General features: G+C 42.8%; 3 protein-coding genes across 3 annotated transcripts in view; 1 reads left to right on the forward strand and 2 right to left on the reverse strand.

The window, feature by feature from the left end:
• Positions 1 to 3519: 3519 nt before the first annotated feature.
• gja10b (gap junction protein alpha 10 b) lies at positions 3520 to 5808 on the reverse strand (the record flags this gene model as incomplete). The annotated part of the gene is made up of 2 exons (XM_084000400.1): positions 3520 to 3558; positions 4426 to 5808. The coding sequence occupies 2 exons, from the start codon at positions 5806 to 5808 to the stop codon at positions 3520 to 3522; spliced, it is 1422 nt and encodes a 473-aa protein (XP_083856526.1).
• Positions 5809 to 9292: 3484 nt separating this feature from the next.
• casp8ap2 (caspase 8 associated protein 2) lies at positions 9293 to 19920 on the reverse strand. The gene is made up of 10 exons (XM_084000354.1): positions 19629 to 19920; positions 18527 to 18584; positions 18191 to 18268; positions 17916 to 18016; positions 17639 to 17713; positions 17224 to 17339; positions 14720 to 17073; positions 11598 to 14418; positions 10257 to 10356; positions 9293 to 10167 (listed from the first exon to the last, which is right to left on the reverse strand). The coding sequence occupies exons 2-10, from the start codon at positions 18558 to 18560 to the stop codon at positions 10105 to 10107; spliced, it is 5742 nt and encodes a 1913-aa protein (XP_083856480.1). The 5' UTR covers positions 18561 to 18584; positions 19629 to 19920; the 3' UTR covers positions 9293 to 10104.
• A 157-nt stretch (positions 19921 to 20077) lies between these two features.
• mdn1 (midasin AAA ATPase 1) overlaps positions 20078 to 24809 on the forward strand; it is a 53535-nt gene continuing 48803 nt past the window's right edge. The window contains exons 1-8 of the mRNA XM_084000984.1: positions 20078 to 20356; positions 20652 to 20878; positions 21441 to 21665; positions 23042 to 23149; positions 23402 to 23594; positions 23689 to 23898; positions 24091 to 24222; positions 24355 to 24458. Coding sequence (XP_083857110.1) covers positions 20261 to 20356; positions 20652 to 20878; positions 21441 to 21665; positions 23042 to 23149; positions 23402 to 23594; positions 23689 to 23898; positions 24091 to 24222; positions 24355 to 24458 — 1295 coding nt within the window. The 5' untranslated portion in view covers positions 20078 to 20260. The remainder of the gene's footprint in view (positions 20357 to 20651; positions 20879 to 21440; positions 21666 to 23041; positions 23150 to 23401; positions 23595 to 23688; positions 23899 to 24090; positions 24223 to 24354; positions 24459 to 24809) is intronic.

The raw sequence follows: 24809 nt of genomic DNA on the forward strand, positions 1-24809 counted from the left end.
GAAAATGAAAGTGGGACACTTTATGTTACAGAAGCGTCTTCTCTGCAAACATTATGCAACATTTTCTATTTGTGTGCTTGATCTTAAATTGAGGAACCCTGATGTTGCATCGGAGAGCACATACTCTTTGACCTTGTGTTGTTTTTTTTTGTTTTTTGTTTTTCTGTTTGGAGAAAAAGAACCCATGAAGTTTGTATTGTAGCCTAACTATTGTAACAAAGGACCCTGGGCTTCTCTTCAGATGTGTAATGATATTACTACAATGACATTCTTGTTCATGCATAGTAGAATTTCTGTTTCCCTTACATACCTACAGTACTGTATGTTGCTAATTCAACATAGCATGCCCTGAGTTTACCTTAGAGGGTGAAGCAAACATACAGAAATCCCTGAATCATACTCTCCAGTCAGGAGACCTCTGAGCCCTTTGAGACTTGCTGCACACTCCAATACTGACTGCTTGGTCAAACTATAATTCTCCATCCATCCTCAGCTTCAATGGCGAGATGGTGTTATTGTCAGCAAAGTCAACATATTAATTATTCCATTAAAACTGTCTGGCTTACATCCTGGAGATTATTATTTTTAAAGGGTCTTCTCTCTCCATCTTTTTGAGTTTTCTGCCACCACTCTAATTCAGCAGACAATAGAGGAAATAGTTTGTTCCCATCACAAAAAAAAAAAAAGAAAACTTATCCAAAAACTCCAACAGCCCTATTTCTCTGGAAGATTGCATGGCATTTGGTTATTGCAATGAAAACTCAGTTGTATTGTGGTGTTGGTAGAAATCTCAAATGCTTTTGAAATTTCTAGATGGCAAGTATTTAAATCTGCTCAGAAACAGACATTTTGAGTTGGTTTGTTGACATCATTTAAAGCTGCATTAATTGAATGAACTAATACTGACCACTTGAGGGCAGCAGAACAAGTCACATTAGCATATTATCACCATATACAGTATGTTTGGTATGGCCAGTGTGTGAGGAAACAGTCAGTCCAGCAGAAATAGTTGTGAATTTCAAACCAATATGCACTCTCCTCTTAGCTCTGTTTTGGTCTCCACCAACTCCTGAGAAAATACTTGTGAATCTTGACCTCCAGTATCTCCACCAGCTGAAGGGAGGTGCAGAGTTGGTAATAATTTTCTGCTGGTTTGTCTCTCACATTGCACACAGTCATCTAATTCATAGATCATATGCAAATATTGATTGGTGCAACTTTAAGATGATGTAACAGGAATAATTCCAAGCATAGAAAACAGCTCAAATGAATTTGATACTGAAACATGAGGGATCCTTGGGGCTCCTTTGTGCAGGCCAGACATGTTTTAGTTCATAGCCAATACAACAGATTCATTTAAGTGAACAATTTTGCTGTTGCTCTAACTCTGTAATTGGATGCTCTTACCTTTTATGCTGTGTGTTTGTCTTTTTTTTAGGTAACTTTTTTTTGTTGCTGCTTCTCTGAAACAAACACTGGCTTTTCAACTCCAAAGGTTGTTCTGTAAAAGAATATGAACAAAAACATGCCTTTTTTCACAGACTGCTCAACTTCATTGAGAAAAAAAAAATCTAGTATCCTGGTTGAATGCGCAGGTCGAGATCATTGAAGATAAAATATGAAAAATGGAATATGTTTACAAATAGGTGTCATGTCATGTATGATTGATTTTTGCCATGTAAAAATCACTTGGTTCAATTCGACTGGTTCTTGGTGTTGTGTAAAGAGACAAAGAATGAGTTTCCTCACCTTGTCTTTAATCCAACTTTCGGGATGGGTTTGCATTATATGAATACAAGTGCACCTCCGATATTTGCCTTAGAAAGTGCAGAGGCCATAGTTCACATTCAAGTGAAGTGAGTGTATACAGGGGCCTGGGCCCCCATCCCCGAGTCACCAGTGCGGACTTTCTCACACTTATCTACCTGTGAAATCCTTCATACCTCTCATAACTGGTCAATGACTGTATCAGCAAACTGCATCAGGTGTTTTTTCTACATGCTTTTTACACAGATTATATGGATTATTGTATTAGTCGATTTTGGTGCATCATTTTTAATGTAATAGCTCTTAAGCTTGTAGTTCAAGTTGTTGTTTTTTTCTTTCATTTTTCTAGATGACTGTTTTGTGTTAATATTGTCAATTTGAAATAGCTGTTATTTGCTTATTCTCTACTAAGAGTTCTTACCTTTATAATTTTTAAATGCTACATGACCCTAATTAATTAAAATGACTTCAATAACCATTGTAAATACAGTATTGTGCAAACCCAATTTTCATTAATTTCAATTGCTAGTGTTATCTAAACAACTTTTTTGTCTAGACACCATTTCTCTTTATGAAATAAAGAAACATGCATATCATGTGTGTATTTTGTGATTTTTTTTTTTTTTTTTTTTTTTTTTTACAGTAACGTGTTGGTAAATTCCATTAATTAATTTCTTAGTTTCATTTCCGTATTTACTTTGGCCACTTGGGGGCACAACGTTGACATATTGTCATTGTCCATATGACATTGATTTAAGTAAACCTATTTACTCCACCAGCAGACCCAGAGCAACATCAGCATTCAACTACTCATCAGCGTCAATACTCACTCTCTACCTACTGATCTCTAACAACTTCAGAGAGAAACATTTAGCTTTTTAGCTTGTTCACTAAATGCACCACTGTGTTCATCAGTCAGTCTCTATGTAACCTTGAATATTTAGTTGCTAACAGTGTATAGCCCTTTCGATTCATACATATTAATATGACCTTTGTTCATGTGAATCCCTAAAAGAGTTAATAGTTTATATTTTCACATGTAATCTTAATGACATACAACTGCAGTTTGTAGCATGAATCCATGGAAACCCACGGTACATATGACACCTGTCAGACAAAAGAGTTCAGTCCTGAAGAGGGAAAAGTATTTATTTAAAAAACAAACAGGACAACAGTAATATTTACTACAACAGCTTAAAATTTGTCAGATATTTTCATAAAGAAAACATTTGGCTACTCTCAGTCAAGACAAAACACTGAAATTGCAGAGCCCTTATTTCGCAGCTCATTGTGTAATTCTGTATTCTGTAAACCATTAACACTGTTTTTTGTGGTTGCCAATTCCACAATCTTTAATTACAATCTTCTGTCAAATATATTTGCAACCATATTTTGGTCTCATTTTATGAGTATTCACATGTGCTTTGAGCCAAATACAATTTTGATTCTCATTTGATTTATGGTCTCAAAAAACCCAAATTCAACCCCAAATAGCAAGTCACTTGCAAACTGTTAGTATAAAAAACATTGGAGATATCATTGGTACAGAACCTGAGGCAAATTATCAATCATCTGTGGAATTAAGTGTTAACACATTTTTACTGAAGCTTTTGTTCAAACACAATAAATACTGTATGTGAAAGCATAGAGTTGCTGTTGACAGGATGAGATTTGCTTTGCGATGAGGAACGCTCAGTCCCTTTAAGACCCACGCCTCCAGGGCTGTGTCCCACAAAAACAGTCATCTTCAGTTTACTTCTTCATGATTGAAGACAGCTCCAGGATCATGCTCTGAGAGAAGAAACACGTGGTTATTAATCATGTCACAGACACAAACACACTCCTCTACCCAGCAGCACCTGACCTCCAGTCGTTCCACTTGCCACCTACTAGCCAAGGTGTGTCAGTGTACTGTCTGTGACATCACTGCTGGGTGTGGTTACAGGTGCACGCTTCTCACCAAACCCAACCACTCTCCTTAGTGTGAACATAACGTACAACTACATTGAATTTCCATTCGGATATATAAATTACAAACATATATGTGGAATTCACATATGGAATCTAATACAAATTCAAACAAAGTATATTAATATATGTTCATATTCTAGACATACTGAAAGTTACATGAAGATACAATAGGCCTATATCCATTCTAAAACCTGTTAAGATATGGTGATATTAGAGAGTGAATATTCTTGATATCTTCATATATGACATTTATCTGTTAAATTTCTGTATGGATGTTGTGGTCAGAGATGTATAGTTGACAGTTAATTAATCACCTTCATACATGGGTGTCTACATGACCAGTTTTGGTGATTGCACATTGTAATTTCTAAATTTTCCCATAGTGTGTCAGTTCCCAGTAACATCACTGGTGGCCATGATTACAGGTGCAATGGAGTCCGACCAAATCCAACCACTCCCACCTAAAAGGGAGCCTTTTCTTTTTTGTAGATGGAGTAAATGTACTGTATGTCCATGCCAAAATAGAGAACAAACAACTGTCCAATCAGCCTGGTGTGCATAACGAAACACTGCATTTCAGTTTGGATAAGTTACACTCCATTGGTCACACTTGATTAACATATTGAGCTATACTCATCAGATAGGCGCCCCTGTAAAACATGCATTACTGTTCAATCATGTTCCTACCATGGACATCCTCCTCCCACTGGCTGGGGGCGGTGGGGTCATCACTGGACTCTCTCCCTGGTTGAGGTGCTGGGCCTCGTTGTCTGTCCCGCTCTGAGAGTCGGCGCTGTCAAAAGGAGATGCCAGCATTCCCTCTGACATTCCCCTGGACATAAAACTGCACTTCCTGGCTGTGGGGTAGTGGTCGCTCTCTGGGGAATCACTCATGTCGCTGAGCTCCTTACAGATACTCACTCTGCTCTGCTTCCTGGGTGGGTTCTTTAGGGCTGCCGGGATCTCCATGTGGCCAGCCATCAGCGTGGGTCGAGGCCTGGCGTACTGAGCCTGGCCTGAACCATGGGGTCCGTTTGAGTCGTCGCTGCTGCACGAGGGTTTCCTGCTCTCCAGGGTGTAGCGCCGGTCCACGGCCCCCAGCTGTTGCAGACCCTGGATGTCGGCGTGGCTCTGCAGATACGTGTGTGGAGGCTGCTGGTTGGAACCGCTGGACTGCTCCTGATTCGGAGGGGCCCCGTGGGTGTCAGGCACAATGGAGCAGGTCATGTGTGTGAGCTGCATCAGCCTCTGTGGAGAGGAGTTGGTGAGCACACAAACCTGCTGCACCATGGAGTTTTTCTTTGACCTGCACACACTCTCGTCATCTCCGTATTTGTATCCGTACAAGCTCTGTTTAATCTTCTTCACCCCCAGGTGGAAAATCTCCAGGAGGTTGAGGAACAAAGAAACTCCAGCGATGACCAGCATGAAGACCATGAAGATGTTCTTCTCAGTTGGTCGTGACACAAAACAGTCAACACTGTTGGGGCAAGGCAACCGCTCGCATTTGTACAGAGGAGAAAGCCCAATGCCAAAGAGAGCACACTGACCAATAATAAAACCCACCTCCACCGCAGATCTAGTCAAGATATGGAAAACATATGTACGAAGCAAGGAGCCTCTGAGGGGAGCCTTCCTTACTTTCTTCTGTTCGTCTAGTTTCCTGAGCTCTCGCTCGATTCTTTTATGGTCCTCCTGGACGGGGTCGGTCCCCTCCAGCTCAGCTTTCAGACAGGCTTTCTTCTTGTGCCTCTGTTTCTCAAGGGTCCTCAGACGGTATAAGGCATGACCCATGTAGACCAGAGATGGGGAGGACACGAAGATGATCTGAAGGACCCAGTAGCGGATGAGGGAGATGGGGAAGGCCTGGTCGTAGCAGACGTTCTTGCAGCCCGGTTGCTCCGTGTTGCAGACAAACTCGCTCTGCTCATCGTCCCACACGTCCTCGGCGGCGACCCCGAGGACAAGCATCCGAAAAATGAAGAGGATGGTTAACCAGATCTTCCCCACAATGGTGGAATGGATGTGGACCTCCTCTAAAATACTTCCTAATAGGTTCCAATCCCCCATCTTTTGTCACATTATTATCAGCTGTCAGTGAATAAAGAAAACCATAAAGAATTTGTACTTTTTTATGTTAAAATGCCATACAAATGTTAAAAACATACTTACATGTTTGCCAGGGCCCTTGTCTTGTGTGCTTCAGTGTGAAGCCATCATAAACTGAGCAGATTTGTTTGTGGGACAATGGGGCTCTGCTGTCGTCCTCTGAAGACAGACGAGACCCCACTGTGCAGTGTGACTGACACTATTTCACTGCTGTGGCAAACTAGGGCTCCAGTTTGAAGCGATTGATCCACCACATGACCCTATAATGCCCTGAGGTTAGTTTCACCCTGCAACTCTTAACAGGACACAACACTGGCAATAGCACAAACTGAAATGTCAATACACAGCCATGGACAATGTTTTCAACTCTATTTTTATTTTTATTTTTTATCATTTCTATATTATATATAAATATTCTTTCAATAATATACACAATATGACCAAGTGTAAGGGTACCATACCTATTTTTTTGTTGGGTTAGGGATATTTTGAAGACCATTATGCTTTTTACTTCTAAAGATAATGTTTGTAGAAATGTTTTTCCTAGTTTGGTGTGGAGGAACTCAACTGACCTCTACCATCCACCAGCTTGGGATGAACTGGACTGTCAACTGCCACCAAGGTCTCATCAGTGAACATCAGCTGAAGTTGTTACAGCAGGAGAGGTTCACAGGTGGTAAGTCTTAGATTCACATGTTATTTATTAAATCCACAGAGTTCACTGAGGTTATCCTTCATTTGGGATTGTTTGGGAATTGGGATCATTCTCTTGAATTGTCAGTGGGTACTGTGTGAGAGTGACAGTAGGTAATTCCATCTATGTCATGCACAAAACCAAAGGTTGATTTTTTGTAACCCGTGGGACTTAGATAGTTAGAAGATGTGGTGACATAAAATTGAAGAGGTTTGGTGAGCTCTTGCAAGAAACTGTTGAGAGCTAAAATGTATCTCAGGGTTTTACATAGACAAACACTGCTCACACACTCATATTCACAACCAAGAGCTATTTCAAGTCGCCAGTTAGCCCAGTGTGGGAGCCAGAGAACCAACACAGGCGCAGGGAGAACATGCAAACTCCAGAACCTTCTTGCTGATGAAAACCAAAACATTTTGCTTCACAAATTCCAACTGGTTACGTTGTTTCCCTCATCCTAGAGTCCAATGATGCAGATTCAGATTCAGATTCAGCTTTATTTGTCCTTTGCAAGGAAACTTGTTTTCACCCCCGTACGCCACACACAACCTCAAGATACATAAATACATACATTACATTACCCACCCATACACATTAAACAGGAACACACATTTAGCGACGCAATCTATTTAGTTCTGTTATAGCAGAGGGGACGAAGCTTCGGCTGAACTTGACCCTCTTCCAGGTCAGGGACCTGTACCGGCGGCCAGATGGAAGCAGCACAAAGTACGGGTTTAGGGGGTGACTGGGGTCCTGGGTGATGGTGAGTGCTCTGCGTGTTATGGCTATGGTGTTGAGGTCAGAGAGGATGGGGGTGGGGAGGCCAATGATTTTGGCAGCTCTGTGAGTGATTTGTGTCAGTCTTTTTATGTTGGGGGATGACAACATGTTGAAGAAACAGGAGGAGCAGTAGAGGAGGATGGGCTGAATTATGCTCTTGTACAGTAACAGTAGGAGGTGGGGGGCCACTGAGAGAGCTCTCAGTTTCCTGATGGCAGAGAGTCTTTGTTGGCTGCGTTTATGGATGTCATGGATGTGTGATTCAAAGGTGAGTTTATTGTCTATATGAGTCCCAGGTATGAATGTATCTACCACCTCTACGGCTTCTCCGTTGATGCTGATGGGGTTGCGGGTGGGGAAGGGGGTTGACTTGCTTGTGCTGGGGGAGGTGATGACCAGTTCTTTGGTTTTGGACACATTGAGGTGCAGATGGTTGTCAGAGCACCACTGTGTGAGGTGAGAAATGGAGTTCTGGTATTCTGTGAGTGAAGTGTCTAATAGTCCAACTACGACAGTGTCATCTGAGTATTTGAGATATGTGTTTGTGGGTGAGGGGCTGATGCAGTCATTAGTGTAGAGGGTAAACAGGAACGGGCTCAGCACACAGCCCTGTGGGGAACCGGTGTTGGTGATGGCGTATGATGATGTCACGCTGCCCACTCTGGTGGATTGTGGTCTGTTGCTGAGAAAACTGTGAACCCAGTGGATGAGGAGTGATGGGATGTTCAGGTGATGGAGTTTCCTGATCATCAGGTGGCGCTGGACGGTGTTGAAGGCGGAGCTGAAGTCAATGAAGAGAAGTCTGGCGAAATTACCGGGGGTTTCAAGGTGTTGGAGGAGTGAATGAAGGAGCTGGGTTGTATCATCGTGAAAAGCATTATGGAATGATTCAGACTAGTTAACCACCGTGAGTGAGAATAATACTGTTTCAGATAAGTAAAATTACACAGGGATGCAGAGTTAGTTATGTATCCAAGATAGTGTGGTCACACAGTAAACCCTACATTAAATATTTCATAATTTTTAAATTATGTTTTACATCATACAAAACTAAACATCCCAACACTGTCATGGCAATGGCTACATAACATTAAGAGACTAACTGAATTGATATAACAGAAATTAGTTTATGTACCACTACATGTCCTCAGGGAATTAATCTGTAATTTGACCGCAACTTGTTGACCCTTAGAGAGTGGGAAAATAGTTTGTACAAGAGATTGTACTTGTGCACAAGTAGGGAGAGTGATTCTGATTTTTTTTTGGGGGGGGTGCAATTTTTGTCTTTGTACAGTGAAAAACGGTGAAAAAATTCATGAATCAGACTTAAATGGCTGGATGATACGAACAGTGATACAATGTACATCTTGCTGTTAATGTCATGATCAGATCAAAAACAATGGCCAATCAGATTGGTTCCTTCTCACTTTGGTGGTGAGAGAGGATCAATGGGAACTCAGATGACTGACATGTATATCTTATACAGGATCCGATATGGTGATATGGTTGAAAAATGTTTATACAGTTTGATGGTGAAATATGGGAAGTTCATCCATAAAATTTGACACAAAAATCCTTGCACCATCTATGTTTGCCTCTTTCCTCCACTTAATGCCACTGTCTGGTCTGCTGGTTACAAACTGTGCCCTCGGGCAGTGGCCTGGATTTCCACACTTCGTGGCCCACTTCATGAATATTTGTGTCATGGTGAAAACTATCCACTGCTATATCCTGTTAATGTTTTTTCCCCAATTTATCAAAATTATTGTACACAGTTTCCACATGATGAATAAAACAGACACCAGAATAAATAAATAAAACTTTATTTTCAATAAAGAATTATGTACAAGATTCACAATATTGCATTCTATGCTTCTCATGAGAAAGAGGGTAAAAGAAAATGTTGTTTAAAAGTTTTAATTGATATTAACAGAGAGAGATGCACCATCCTCTACCTGAACTGGACATGAAATCATTTTAGCCTTTCAACACATCAAGCAGCACGCCCTCAAACACATTAAAATAACATCAAAAATATAAGAGGCTAACGATAAACGGCCCAAACTTTGGGTCCTACATGTCAAGGTCTACAGCTCTGTGAGGCCTCAGGTTGTCGCAATGTGCATCTGAAAGTTAAGGAAGTAAAAATGTATAGTATACTAGCAGGAATTAAGAAAACCGTAGATTTAGAAATAGATGGGAAAATAACTTGAGTACCTGTTGAAATCAACCTTTTCTGTGATATGACATGTCTGCAAAGACAGAGACGGGAATCATGTTCACGTGAAGACCAGACATCAGCACTGATACTACCGATAGTGATTGCAGTGTGGATTACCTAAAACCAAAAGTGCATAAAGAACAATAACACTAATACCGACTGTATCTGTAGTAAGTGGAAGTTTAATCCCTCATATATTATATCTTGTCAGTTGTGCATTGCTGAATTCTTGTTTTTTCTGCTTTTGAATTCAGACAGTAGGTAGGTAACAGGTACAGCTCAATATCCACATCTGAACAGAGTGCAACTGGATTTCCAACCTTTCACTGAAATATAATGCTTGACTGGTATTGCTGGTTCAGATGAAAACCAGCAGATCTTGATGGACGCAGTAACCTAGGTGAGGATCCACGCGACCCAACCAGAACACCCGCAGCCACCCTGCTCTCAGATCTTCCTGAACACCGTCCGACGTGTGCCCGGGTTGGAGCCACAGGACGGGTGCGGAAACTCTCTAATGCAAGAACTATTCGCACCAGACAAAACACAACAGTCTGATAAATCAGGTGTCCATCTTCTCCTGCTTCTTAAACAGCTTCATGAGCTGGTTAAATCTATGAGCGATCTGAGAGAGAGAGAGAGAACAGATCAGTTAGTGGATGTTCCTCCATTGAAGCGTGATGCAAAACATGAAAAGAAGCGACACTCACTTACCTGCCCTGATGGCTTATTGAGTTTTTCCTCCAAGTCAGAGAAAGTCTCACGTGAAGCGCCTTTTATTTTCAGATACATCAGAATAGCTCGATCTTCATCTCTGCAAGAAGGGGAAAGGTGATGAGTGGTGTTTCTCTTCAATATTAACTGCGAATATCAGGTATGGCCAGTGTAGTTTATTTATGAACCATTCCTTGTGGACAGAAAACACAATCCACAGCCCATCCAGCTCACTGGCCCTCTCCCCAAATGTTGCTGCGTAGACATTACTCAATGAAAACAAAGATGCAGCAGCTTTTCATTTCACGCTGGATGGTCCCAACGCACTCACTCTGCCAGTGTGCAGAAAATCCTGGCAGCTGCGGCTGAGTTATGCTGGATAAAAAAAAAACCTGCTCCTTTCTTTCTTCTTGATCGGTTTTTACAGTTGAAGACGTGCAAAACAACAAAATTACAGAAACAATTGGTCTATGAAGGGCTGATGCATCTGAACTGGCTGCCATGGCAACCAGATGGTGAAGACAATTTATGTTGCTGATTGCTAAGAAAAACAACTACACTCAAAAGATTGACCAAAAAAGGTCTTGTGTCACAGTATAAAGGCTGGCGACCAGGGCTCTAGACCTGTATCGAGAAACTGATGGCAGTTATCTATTATTATTATCTGTATATATTCTGATCATGAAATAATTTTGTACACAAAAGTCCAAACATTTGATGCTGTTTTTCTTCCATTAGTTCAAAATGACTTTTTTTTTTTTTTTTTTACAGTTTTGTTTGTGTACGGTACATGTAAATCAGCTGTGATACATGATAATCAGTGAACAGTGGATAACTCCAGGCCAGCTGGTTCCCCCAGTTTATACAAAAGATATGAGAACATTTATAATCTTCTAATCTCAATGTGAGGACAAATATATGTATTTCACAAAATGCTGAACTATTCGTTTCACTTAAATATTACTGATTTGTCAAGAATGGATTATGACTTCCTGAAGATAAGACAAATATATTTTAAGGTAAATGCCACTTGTAACAGACTGTCAAAAGTCAAATGCTACAGAAATATACCAAAATAGCGACTGTATTTCTGTCCTTTGGCTTCTAAAATAGTGTTGTTGTTGTTTTTTTTTTTTAAATACTTCATTGCAAAATTCCTCACAAACGATATTCCACATCTCTTTGCGTCTTTATACATTTTTTCAAGTATGTAGCAACATAAAAGTTTATATTTAAACACCGAAGTTATACAGCTAAAGAAAGAAAGGTAAACAAACAAATAAAATAGAATCCCAAAAGGAAAATAAATAAATAAAAAGGAGATAGAAGGGGGTTACTGACCTTGTCCATGCTATCACCACCTCGCCTTTCTTCCTCACAACGTTGTTGGCTGAGAGGCTGTTAGGAGACAGTGGTACTGAGGGGGATCTGGACTCGTTATCTTCTGTCTTGGAGTTGAACTCCTCTTCTCTGCTCTCCACCTCCTCCTTTCTACACCGCTTGGCTTTGGATTTATCATGATGCTTCTTCCGTTTTCGACCTCTGTCAGAACCCCTCTGCTCTTTCTCTGGTGTGCTGCTCGTGTCTTCTGCAATGGTGAGACTTCTGTCTGACTCCAACTCCGTCCCTTCTCTCTCCGAGTCACTCGGTGAAGCTCGGCTCCTTTGACTTGAAGCTTCACAGCTTTCATCAGGGCGATGAGGGCTATTATCTGACACCGCGCGTTTAGAGGGACTGGTGGTTGTCTGAGCTTTGGAGGTATTTCTCTGGGTTTGCGTGCTGCCTTTATGACACGTCTGACTTGAGCTCTCATCAGCACTGATGCGTTCTCCAGAGCTTGTCTGGCTCATCTGTACGAAGAGATGATCAGAGCTTTGAGCCCCGCTGAGAAAACTGTCCTCTGAAGGAGTAATTACTGGCTGCTTTTTCAAAGCCTCTGTCAGTTTCTGTGGCTCCTCGGAAAAGCAGAAGTTTGAGCTACTTTGTTGAGTTATCTCCTCCTCTTTGTCGAGGCACGGATCTTTAGTTAGAGCTGAGCTTTCATCTCGGCCAAGGCGGCTCTCTGATGCTGCGGCTGCCTGACAGATCCCAGAGCTTTCTGCAAAGTTCGACAGACTCTCTGATAAGGCACATGAAGGAGTGCTCTTGTTCTGCTGCTTGTCCGACAAAACAGCTTTTGCTTGACTTTCTGGCGTCGTTGCGCCGTTATTTCCATGCTGCAGATCCTCTTCAGTTAGTGTTTGACTTAAGGTCTCGTCGCCGATGAGCGTGCTGTTGGCACTTGTGGTTGTCTGGCGGATCTTGACGATGAAGTGGTCGTTGGACCTCTCCATCACCAGCGCCTGCATGGGCAGGTCTGGCTTGAACGTGAAAGACGTGGCGAGCGCCACCGAGCCCACGCTGCCGCTGCTGGAGCTGCGGCTGGAGTTGCGGCTGGAGTTGTCCGTGTCGAGGGCCAGGTGGATGTCCTGCTCCGTGGCGTCCTCCCCGTCCATCAGGGCGTCCTCGCTTATGTGCGCGCTGATGACGCTCTCCGGGGTGGACATGATGTGCATGCTCGACATGCTCGACGGCTGCAGGAAGCTGAGGTGGCTGTCGGACTTCAGGGGCGAAGGGATGGTGAGAGAGACCGCCAGGTCTTCGGTCAGGATGGAGTAAGACCTGGAAGTGCTCATTCCTCGGCTGTCCGACGGCACTTCCAACAGGCAGCTCTCGTCAAATAAAGCTGGGTTCAGCGGGATCTGGTCTTTGGATCGTGGGGACGACAACTTGCGAGGCGAAATGCTGGACCACGTGGCGATCAGTTTGGAGGGCGTGGTGAATTTGGTTGGGGAAAGCAGTTTGGATGGCGAGCTGAATTTAGACGGGGTGGTGATGCTGATGAGTCTCTCTCCGTCCTTCCTCGGGGTACCAAGGGACCAGGATGTGCTGTCTCCGGTCATGCCGCTGTTTTCTAATAGGTCCGATCCTTGGAGGAGACATTTGAAGATTTCACCCATCTGAGAGTCTCTCACCAGGTTGAAGGTTAAACTGGAGGCCTGCTGCTCTGTGAGGAGCTCAAAGTCAGTTTTGTCCAGCAAAGAGCCGCTCTGGGAGACAACCAAGGAGGTCATGCTTTTCTCTGGAGTTGAGGAGATACTCTTAGGAGGAAGGAAGTCGAAGACGGTTTGCGTATTAGGGCCGTCTGTTGGATGTGGGTCTTTTTCCATGTGTGTGATTCTGATATCTTTGCCTCTGCTCCCGAGGCCTGTTTTGTAAGGCACCACGGCGCACGGCTTGATCTGATTCAGACCGGTGGGAGCGGACTGCGCTTCCTTCTGCTGAATCTGTGGCTTCCTCACAGAGGCCTGTCTGGATACTTTCTCACTTCCACTGGGCCTCTTGTCCTCAGCCTGAGCTGGTTTGCAAAGGCTCTTGAGTGTCGTGTGAACATCCCTGAATAAATATTCCACTTGAACATCGACAAAGTCCCACAACTTCTGCTTCAAATCCACCGCTTGCTGCTCAAAGATGCGTTTCACTATACCGTTATTGGATACTTTGCCGAACACAGATGCAATCAGTTTTTTCAGCTTGGATTTCAGCTCTTCGGCTTGATTGCAGATTTGACCAAAGTGGGCGCCATCCACAAACTCGAAAAATGATTCTTGGAAATTATCCATCATACCATAGAAGCTCTTTCTGGGAAAGGTTTTATGAAGCTTCATGTACTTTTTTCTAATCTCATTGCGAACCAGCTTGAATGTCTCCATTATTTCTTCTATGTTGGAAAAAGAAGCTTTGGTCGCAGCAGGGCAAACGGTTTTAAAACGACTCTTTGGGCTTCTTGTTGATGACCCTGGTGATTCACTAGCTTCTTTCACAGTAACACACCTGTCTTCAGATTTCTTATTGAGCGCAGGCTTAGGACTTGGTTTATTTCTGACTGGCCGAGTTAACTTCGCCTTCTTGTTTGCAGGAGTGGGGGAACCTGCAGCCGCCTCGTCACTTTCGCTCAATATTTCCCCTTCCTCCAGCTCAGTGTCAGAGAGACGTGAATGCAGGTCGGGCGCCTTGTCCGCCATAATTTGTGTGTCGTGATGTGCAGGCAAACCTGGATATTTGTTCTCTTTGTTTACATCCAGCTTCTTTGAGTTGACATCTACTGCTGTGGTTGAGAAATCTGCATAAAATGAGAAAGAGAAAGGAAAATAAGTTAATACAGACATTTTAAAGAGCTTATAGAAAGGCATCTTATAAATAAAGGGAAATAAGAGAATTGCTGCCATTGTTTTGCTACACATTCTGAGAAGCCCTCTAACCCCACTCACTTTTTCTCTTTTTCAGACTGCTGGCCTAAAGTTTCAGCTGACACAGATTCAGACAATGGCTTAGCTAATGAAAATGACAAAAAACCTAATTTCTCTGTCCCACAACATTCACTCTAAATAATTGACCTGACTTCATCGCCAGGCTAGCATTACCTTTTTGAAGGCTCTTGACATGACCAGGCTTGCCGTGAACATGGAGATGACTTCTCTTGGCTATCCGTATGGGGCTCCTCAGAGGACTTATGGCATCAGGGATTCTCTTCAGACTGTTCAGGGTGCGCATCATGGAGTCCTCGTCGTGAAACAACGGCACTGAACTGGAAGGCTCCACATTATTCCTGTGACTCTTTGCAGGACTAAAGCTCTTTTTTGGTGTGAAGGTTAGGCCATTGAACTTTTCCGGGGGTGATGTCTCCTCTGTCGTGCTGCTGACTTTGGACACTGCGATACAGCTGGTGGAAGAGCTGGGCTCAGCTTCGATGCTGCTGTCGCTGGCCTCTTCATTAGTCTGTGTTAGAACGAAGATGGCCTCGGGTAAACTCAGCCCTTCCTGTGGAAGTGAATCCAGGCTGATTGTACTGGACACAGCGTCCATACCTTTGGGACTACCTTGCTTAGGACAGGCATCTTCCTTCTGAATAGGGCTTGACGAAGCAGCAGGATGCAGACCTTTCCGACAATCCTGTGGTGAGCTGGCGGGAGAGCTTTGATGATTTTTGGGAACACTGTCGGCCACGGGACTTTCCCTTGAGGGTGAAGCATCTTCTTCGACTGAATTCTCAGGGAAACTTTTCTGTTCTTCGGTTTTTGGAGGCTCTACTGTCACCTCAAGCACAACAGGGACAGAAATAACAGTTTGCTTAGCGTTGTTTCCCTTTTGTAAAGCCATGCTTGTGTGTTGTTCGGAAGTGCTTCCTGATGTGTCACTGACACAGTCTGTCACCTCCAGTGGTGCAGATTTATCTACCTGGCTGTTTAAGGCCGACTTGTTTGACACGTCTTCTTCTGTTGCTACTGGAGAACTACTCTCTGATGATTTCGGTGCAAACAGATTCTCTACAGTATCTTTATGGTGGCTTGGTGCTGAGGTAGTTTGGACTGCACTGTCTTCAAGCAGTTTGCCAGCTGCAGTATCAGTAAGGCTCTTTTTGTCGTCTTCCTGGGTGTCTTTTACATCGTCACACTTCTCAACGGTCCTTTCGGGGCCCAACTCTTTATGGACATCTGAAGATTGTTCTGCAACGTCTTTAAACTCTGCTTCTAATTCACTACTCTCTACTTCATCAACCACACACATGTCTTCAACACACATAGACTGCAGGCTTTCGTTATGCGTCTCTCCGTTTTCAACTGCCTCCTCCACTGGTGGGAGGTCGCCCTGCGTGGCATCAAAGGGTAATGTTGGCTTCTTTATTGGAGAAAGGGTTAGATTCAAGGTTTCCATGAAACAGAGCTTCCTGTTTGGACTGTTCTCCTCCACAGAGCTTTTCACAGTGACAGATGGTTCTTTAGATGATCTTTTTAAGGCATCATGTGTCTTTTCATGTCTTTCCTTATTGTGGCCGTCCACTTTACCTTGGTTGGGGTCTTTTGTTTTCCGCCTCTCACGTTCTCTGCTTGTGCTCCTGTGATGCTTTCTGCTGATTTCTTCTTCCCGCCGTCGCTCTCGCTTCTTTTTATGATCCTTTGAAACTCGCTCCCCTTCCCTCTCTTTGCAGGAATCGGCGTTGTGCTCAGCGTGTTGATTCGAGGAGGACTTTTTCCGTTCCTTGGAGTCCGAATTTCTGCCGTTTCTGTCACTAGTTCTCCTATGGCCCCGGCTGGGGACCTCTTTAGGGCTTTTGGACCTGTCTGATCTGTGGTGGCCCTCAACCTTTAGGTAGGTCCGGCTTTTACCTGAGCTGGAGTCATGTTTTTGACCTGTGTCTTTGTCCGTTTTATGTGACCTGTTTTTCTCAGGGGCATGACAGTCCTTGCTGGGATATGAGCCACTTTTACATCGTCTATCTGTTGAATCAGATAGTTTACGACTTTGGCATTTTTCTTCTCTGTGTTTAGATTTGTTTTTGTCACAATCACTCTGCGGGGTTGATAAACTGCTTTTGCTGACAGAGTAATCAGTCTGTTTGTTGGATATTTCACAATCTCTCTCCCTTGAAGAGCTTTTCGAATGACTGCGAGAAGATACTTTAGAGGCTCTTGTCTCAGTGCAGGAGATAGCAGGCTGACTCGTTGAACTATTACTTTCTGTCCTTGAGCGTTGAGGAGGATCCCTCGAAGGCTGATTCCCCCTGGGAGGCGACGTTGGTAGTCCTGGAGGATTGGATAATGGAGGAGGAGGAGGAGGAGGGGGAGAGGGAGGAGGAGGGGGTGGTGGCGGGTGACTAGAAGGTGGTGGAGGAGGTGGTCTAATGCTGGAGCTGCCTGTGGAGGTCCAATTGGAGGGAGTTTGATCCCGCAGATTATTCATGTGGGACTGATGATGATGATGCCGACCTTTCACTGACCTGTAGAAAACAATATTTAAAATAAAATATTATGAACCTAACAGTGTTATTCGAACTTGCACATTTTACTTCCCACTTGGAAAAGGATGAACTCTTTACAAAAATAATCGAAAACATAAAATTACAGTGAGTCACCAGTTTGAAACGTACCACTGATTCAACCTTTGAATCTCAGCATCTTTTCGTGTCACTTCCTGTCTGGCTGTTCGTAAAAGTGCGGAGATGTTCTTCTTGAGACGGCCGTTCTCAACATTTAAACCAGTGTTCTAGAGAGAGAAGAAGGTCACTGTTTAGTGAAAGTGGATTATGACAACCATCTTCACTGAAATACTTCATGTGTGTCAGTCATGTCTCAATGAAACACACTGTGGGGAGGGAAGAAAAAAACTGTCTGGATATGTAACAATAAAAACAACAACAATAATAGAAAAAAAGAAGAAGAACCGTTGTTTTGTGTGTTCTTAATATTAGTAGTAGTAGCAGCAGTAATAGTAGTAGTTATAATAATTATAATATTAGTAACACAGCTTTCCAACAGCTAAAAAAGAACAAAAATGAAACAAACCTGAATCTCCATCTGCTCCAGTCTCTTTCGCAGCTCTTTGATTTGGTTTTGAGCTGCTTGGAATCTGGACTTCAACTGGAAATATACAATAAAAAAGTCGTTTTTACACTGACCTAATCCTGTAACAACCAACAGTCAAGAATCACCTAAATCTAAATCTCTGATACCACAGCTGTGCATTGTCTAACTTGCCAAATACTCATGTTGTGAAAATGGCTATAGAGTGAAGCAAACTGTACTGGTCGCTGATTGAAGCACGGAGCACATGGCAGCTCACCTCAGTGTACGATGTCTCTCTGCTCTGCTGCTCCTCTGTAACAATTTCTTCATATAGATCCATCGAGTCTTTCAGCTGGGAATTATTTGCAGGGGACTTCGCTGTAATGGACCAAAAGAAGACAAGTAATAAAGTCAGTTAGCCTCAATGATGAACAAAATGAATTTGTAACAGACTGAGTCTAACTGTGCTAAATATTCTATTTTATTTCTAAAATTTTCATTGTAGAGGAAAACTAAAGTCAAACTGCCTCATAAATGATTTTCTTTGTTTACCTGCATTGCTGCTAATACACCCGACATCCAGTCCATCGTAGATGTCCACTGAGTCCTCATGGGCATCAGGTACCAACACTGTGGATAATATTCAAGTTAAAATATAAATACATGTCATCAGTTATAATCAGCCCTCCTTTCTACATTAGTCTTCACCCCAAATTATGACTGAGTCCAAAATCTCTCTCACATGCTTATAGATGATTGGTGAAAACATCCATACTTCATGTTATATATAATAGCCTTATACAATCCATAGTTCATCATAATTCTCTAATACCACTATGTTCATTTAAACAGAACAGCCTATGTACATAATAGTTAAATTATACTCACAGCCACAGGCATCATCTATGTCAGGGTCCTCCATTGTTCAAAATGTTTCTGTGACTACCTAATAACAAGGCAAAAGGAAATCAGTAGGTATTCCCACAAATACAACAAGTAAATATCAACCACAACGACCTTATACAAGTTATTTGCAAATAAAGACAGATGGAGCTGAGCAATAATATGATTATATGCACCACATTGATTCATATGTAATTTAATTTGCTGGATGTCAGTCAGGTTGTTCTTTACGAGACAGCTGAAGGGATTTCCTTAGAAAATGTTGTAGGACACCGAGTTCAAATGTGTCTCATTGTGCCAGTAAACGATCAGATGTACCATCACAGATGTTGTTTCTACGTTGCCCAGCTATATACTCCCATACACTCACAACTGGGGCTAATTGTGTTGTTAGCATGTTTAACATCGCGGTCCAGCTCTTTGCCTTTTGTTAAGTACTGTCCAGACAAAGACAGCACAGAACAAAGACCTTTCAGCAGCAGACAGCAAGTCATACAGAGATAACACACAGCACAGTTTCATCTATATGCTAGCTTTGTCCTACCTCAACGTGTATTGCTTCATTTTGACCATTTTGACCGTTGTGCCCGTGGCTTTAACCTGGCATTCAACACCCAGTCTGACCCAGATATTTACATTACTATAGGTGCTATACTTCTGCCCTTTTCACTCCTCAACCCAACACGACTTAAAAGTCTCCTGATATTAGCACTTCAATCAACAGGTGTTAAAAAAGACAGAGTCCGGACCGATCCAAACACGACCTCTGCTTAACAATTACTTCACCATTTTCACATACACGTCTTCTTCAAGTCCCAAGTGGTATTCAGACATGTTATAATGAAATGCAACACCAGTGCCTGTTGTCTTCTGAGAAATAATATAATGACATTTGTTGAAATATTTGGTATTTTATTGTTGTCAATCACCGAGCTCGGGTCAGTGACCTACTTAACTACAGTTGGCTGCATAACTCACACCAACGAAAAGTGCTGTAAGTTATGCGAGCAAAAAGCCCATATACCAGTGAGATATTAAGAAATATAAATGGTTTCAGTATAAGCTAACGATAAATTGCTTGACTTACTTTGTTTGAGCGTATTGTTGTGTCCTCTTGTTTACAACCGTAATGTCGCGCCAAGACTTTATTGCACAGGAAGTAACGACATTTTCCCGCGGTCTGTCACTACCGAGGGGTGTATTCATGCAGCCCCTAGGTTTGAACCAAAAAAATATATCCTAAAAACCGGAGTCTCACTCAAAAGACGGTCATATATCTCACGACTGACGGTCTTTACCGGTGGCTCACATTCTCCCGCGGCCACTGGACAATAAAAACAGCGATAAATAACGGCAGGTGTTGCAGTTCAGTCGGGCCAAAGTTGTTTCTCTCGCGGAGAGAAGAAATTGCACTAATGCCGGGCGTCGCTGTCCGCCCACGTCATCACGTCGCGACGTCGGAGACAGGAGGGGGCGGGGGAAAGGAGCTGATCTGACCCCGGAAGGATTTGTGTTTCACTCACATGTGGACAGGATTTTAACACCAGCAACGGGAACGTGCTTGTGTGTGTGTGTTGTGATACAGCCTCGCGCAAGACAAGAGCGTGATGAACCTGACAGTTTGCTTTGATAATAACAGTAACATCAGGAGACCTGTCGGTTAACCGCGCGAGCCCGTTTCCGCTGTAGATCTCTCCTCCACGAGCGACCAATGGTAGGATGGAAAATTTAGAATTGAGCCTGTCATCACTGGGCACCATATCCAGACATGTTGACAAAAGTCACAACGAACTCAGCCAATATCTGTCAAAACAGGTAAGATATGTTGGCTCCTTACTCGCATGGAATGAAATAATGTGTTTGTAGTTAATTTTCTTACTCTGATTGAAAAATATATCCTCCTTGCAGCAAGCAGTCACCTTGCTTTCACATGTCAGCAGTCCTTGCTGTAATCAGAAAATGTGTGTATATGCTGTGTGTGTTGTGTTAAATCCATGCTGCTGTCTAAACTGTAAATATTTTTTTGCAGAAACATTGGTTCATGTCTGGCTATTTTTTACAAAACAAAAAAATCCGTGTTACAGTGGTGTCCATGTGATCTCCCCTTCAGATATGGAACCATCAGGACAGACAGTGTATCCTGGAGAGTTTGGCCCAACTGCTGTTGGAGAAGGATTACACGTTGCTGATAGCACGACACCTGCGACCGCTGATTCTGGACCTGCTGGAGAGGAACGCAGAGAGAGTCAGAGTCGGAGGCAGGATCAACCATGACCTCCACGAGCGACTGTGTGTGGCCCTCAGCAAACTCCTCAGCATCAGTCCAGATGCACAGGCGTAAGTGGACGCTGTTTCATCACACTGTGCATTTGAAACGTTCATCCGTTTCTACCTGATCTGTAAACATGCTGGTCCAGACTGTGGTGCTGCATCAACTCTGTACACATGGCTGGTTAGAGGATAAACACATTTTTAGGAATTACTGAGCATAAATCTAACTACAGGTAATAAAGGTGTTATAAATAGGCCTCCTCTACAGCACAGTGTCTAAAAATTAATGGAGTGCTTTAATATTTTGGGAATACATCAATTTTTTTTCTTCCTGACAGGAGAGAAATGTGTGGTCTGTGCATAAATACAGATGGGGTTATCATGTGTTTCATGTTGCTTTGGCTACAGACTGCACACAAGCGCTGGGTGGATAAATAGAAATACTGTTGTTTGTTCCTTCCAGCAGTTCCAAAAAAATAGTTCCATCACTGAACTCCTTCTGAAATCACAAGTAGTTGCTTTCACATGTCTGTTTGTAAAAAGATAAAATGAGACAAAGAAATACAATCGAAATATTGTATTTACTCATTTACTAATGAATAACTACTTTTCTACTCTCCTCTGCAAGGTTTGCTGCAAAGTACTTCGACAATGCCCCCCCAGTGTTCCAGAGGCTCTTCTTCACCAGCGAGGAGGCATCTTCTGTCCAGTACGGCCCCAGGAGGATGAAGATGCGGGACTTGATGGGAGCCACCCTGCGTTTCCTCCAGAGCGATTGTGCCAAGTTTCGAATGCTCTGGGACTGGAGTCCCTGTGTGTCCCAGCTGCTCACCAGCGACCTCATGGTCCGAGGGTATGTAATCGCCTCCTCTTTCCACCCTTAGAGGCTCTGTGGACTACTACTGTAGGCTGAGAGTATTCTTGATACTTCTGTGACTCTTATGCAGTGATGTTTAAAGCCAAGCAGCGGGGTTTATGTCAATTTACTGCAAATTAACCCGCTGAACACTCCACAATGCAGACCATCCTGTCTAATGTTATTATTTTCCTGCTTGTCATCCTTTCATCGTCATTTTATTTTGAAAGTCAGCGACCAAAAAATCCAAACATACTTGAGAAAGAGAGGGAATACAGAGCAGTTTCTTTTATTGTTGAAAAAATTATGTTATCTTTTTTTGGTTGTGTAGTTTTTTTTTTAATCACTCACCTGTCCTGCACAATAACAGTTTTGGTTGTGAAATATTGTTGTCTGTTTTGGGATTCAGGCCAGTTTAACCTTGTTGACATACAGTATCACAGTAGGAGAGACACAGGTGTAAATCATTAATTGATTAACTGATTGCTGTATTGTGTTCAGCTGCTTAGTTTTCTGGGTCCTGGTACTTTGCATTCTGTCACATTGTCATAATTGAACGGAGCCGTCTTTGTTAATGTGAGTACTCATATCTGTGCTTTTTGTACATGAAGTCTAGCCTAGAAATCTAGACGCACCCTAGCGGCAGCACATTTTAGTGATATAGTCTGGCTCGTCAGGCTACATGAAGTCAAAATATATCTATTAAGAAGAGCTATTCTTGTTGCTATTGTGTCGTTGAGTAGGCTAAAAAAAAAATCTTCAGCTACATAATGATAATTCAGAGTCAGACATACGAGGAGTTTTTGACAGTGTCACTGAAAGAACCACTGAAGTGCACAGCGTTGAAGCTTGAGTGGGTTGTCCTTGATTTTCCAGCTCTTCTTTCTGCCTGTCAAAATGTTCTTTGGCAAGACACTGAATCATTGGTGTCTGAGTGCATGTGATAGAAAATGCACTTTACGATTGTGTGAGTGAATGTTATTTGTAATGTACAGTAAAGCGCTACTGCATTGTTAATAGACTGACCCACTTCATCATTGGGTTATCAGAATACAATGCATTATCCCCAAACACTAATTCAGTCACTTCAGCTGATTAAGAAGAGCTTTACAGCCCAGACTGAGAGCATTTAGACAGTTACAGTAATGGATACCACATTAAAGTGTCAAGTCTCAGTTAAATGAGACCAAATTTATGTCAACATTGAAAAAGGAAAATCTGTCAAGGAGCAGTAAACCAGCAATCTTTACTCAAAATACCACCTATTGATTTACACCTCCCAGATCTGTCTTTGTGTTTCACAATAAGCATTTTACAACAATATTATACTGTGGGACATTAAACATCTTATAATTTCTCATTTTCTCCAACAGGTACACTGCCCATTGTTTAGCAATGGTCTCTCATATGACTGATAATCAGAAAACCATCTTTCTGAGAAAGGTGCTGACGAATGACGAGATCCTGCACATGAAGATCAAGTATGTACCTTTTGTTTTTACTGTTGTGGAATATATTGAGTTTGGATGGCACAGTATACTGTGTTATATAGTAGCATAGTAGTTACATATAGTTCATAAACTGGATAAAGGAAGTATTTATACAATTTCAACCATAGGAATGATTTTCTTATACGACTCATCGTAATATAAAATAGTATACAGTAATATGAAACATAGTTCTTATTTCTAAGCTGCAGGTTATGAACTTTTTTGGTTGTGATCTGTGTTCAGAGCTTTGGAGGAAACTCAGCAGCTGGAAGTAGAAAAGGCACTGGTGTTGGCCAATCAGGGCTCTGTGATGTGGCGCCAGGAGAAGGCTAACAAGTTTACCAGGGGCCAGGTGGTGTCAGAGGACCTCTCCCAGAACGTCGTAGCAGTCTGTGGGGTTGTGCTACCCAGGACAGCTCCCAGACACACCGAACAGGTATGTTCCCTGTCACATGATGGAACGCTTCCTGACATCTTTTTTTTTTCTTTTTCTTTAAAGATACATTCATAATGTTACACTCTGTTCACAGGTGAACCAAAAAGATCTGGTGCTGGTGGACTCCACCTGCCGTAATCTGAGAAGACTGGCGCTGGCTGTGGCCTCCCAGAAGCCCGTGCTCCTCGAGGGCCCTATTGGATGCGGTAAAACTGCCCTGGTAGAGTTTATGGCTGCCGTCACGGGACACACAAAAGCTACGGAGCTCCTCAAGGTCCAGCTTGGGGATCAGACCGACAGCAAGGTGAGGGAGCATGGAAGCGGGCTAAACTTAAAGGGTCATGCCACCAGATTTAGACACGAGGAGTGCTCAATACGCTTCATTTGCTACCTGTATTTTAAAGTGACATTTCTATAGAGATGCCATACTACATATGATGTCCCTTGTAATAATCAAGGGAGCTAAAATGTGTGTGTGTGTGTTTGTTGTGTCCAGATGCTGCTGGGGATGTACCGCTGCACTGATATTCCAGGGAAGTTCGTGTGGCAGCCGGGTACGCTGACTCAGGCTGTGTCTAAAGGCCAGTGGATCCTGTTGGAGGACATCGACCACGCACCTCTGGACGTGGTGGGTCGAGAACTATATTTACCCTTTAAACCTCATCCTGGCCTTGTCACGATACATTTTCTGAATAGATGATGATTTTTTTTTTCTAACCTTTGCCACAACCTGCTGCCGGACTGAACCGTTCTCTCGTAGATATCTGTGCTGCTACCTCTGATGGAGAATAAGAAGCTGATGATTCCAGGGCGGGAGGACTGCATCGACGTTGCGCCGGGATTCCAGTTCTTCGCAACGAGACGGTAAGATCAAGACTAGCGTCTAAATGTGTGTGTGCAACAGTGTGTTGCCTCTCCATTAGAACTCTTAGAACTTCCTTGTTGCAGAAGAAGCGATGCTCTGTTAATCCAGGAACATACAACACCAATGTTAGACATGCAGGAGGTTATTAGGATCAGCTTTGGATGTGGTTCAACAAAGAGGAGAGGAGCAGGACCACCTGCTGACTGACGTGGAATCTCGCCAAAATCCCAATTTAACTCCTGTTTATTGCCACTTTGTGCACGGACATTCATAACCAATGAAGCTGATTCTGATTCTGAATAACAGCAGCAAACACAGAGAGTGTCAGGGCTAGTTTCAACACACCACCA

This window comes from Trachurus trachurus (genome assembly GCF_905171665.1).
Source record: "Trachurus trachurus genome assembly, chromosome: 24".
NCBI lineage: Eukaryota > Metazoa > Chordata > Actinopteri > Carangiformes > Carangidae > Trachurus > Trachurus trachurus.

Excerpts from the sequence above, each read along its gene's own strand:
- casp8ap2 (XM_084000354.1), bottom strand. The coding sequence starts at position 18,560 with ATGGAGGACCCTGACATAGATGATGCCTGTGGCT. Across the intron at positions 17,714-17,915 it reads GAGAGACATCGTACACTGAG|TTGAAGTCCAGATTCCAAGC; the intron begins GTGAGCTGCCAT and ends GTATATTTCCAG. Across the intron at positions 14,419-14,719 it reads TGTCAAGAGCCTTCAAAAAG|ATTTCTCAACCACAGCAGTA; the intron begins GTAATGCTAGCC and ends CATTTTATGCAG.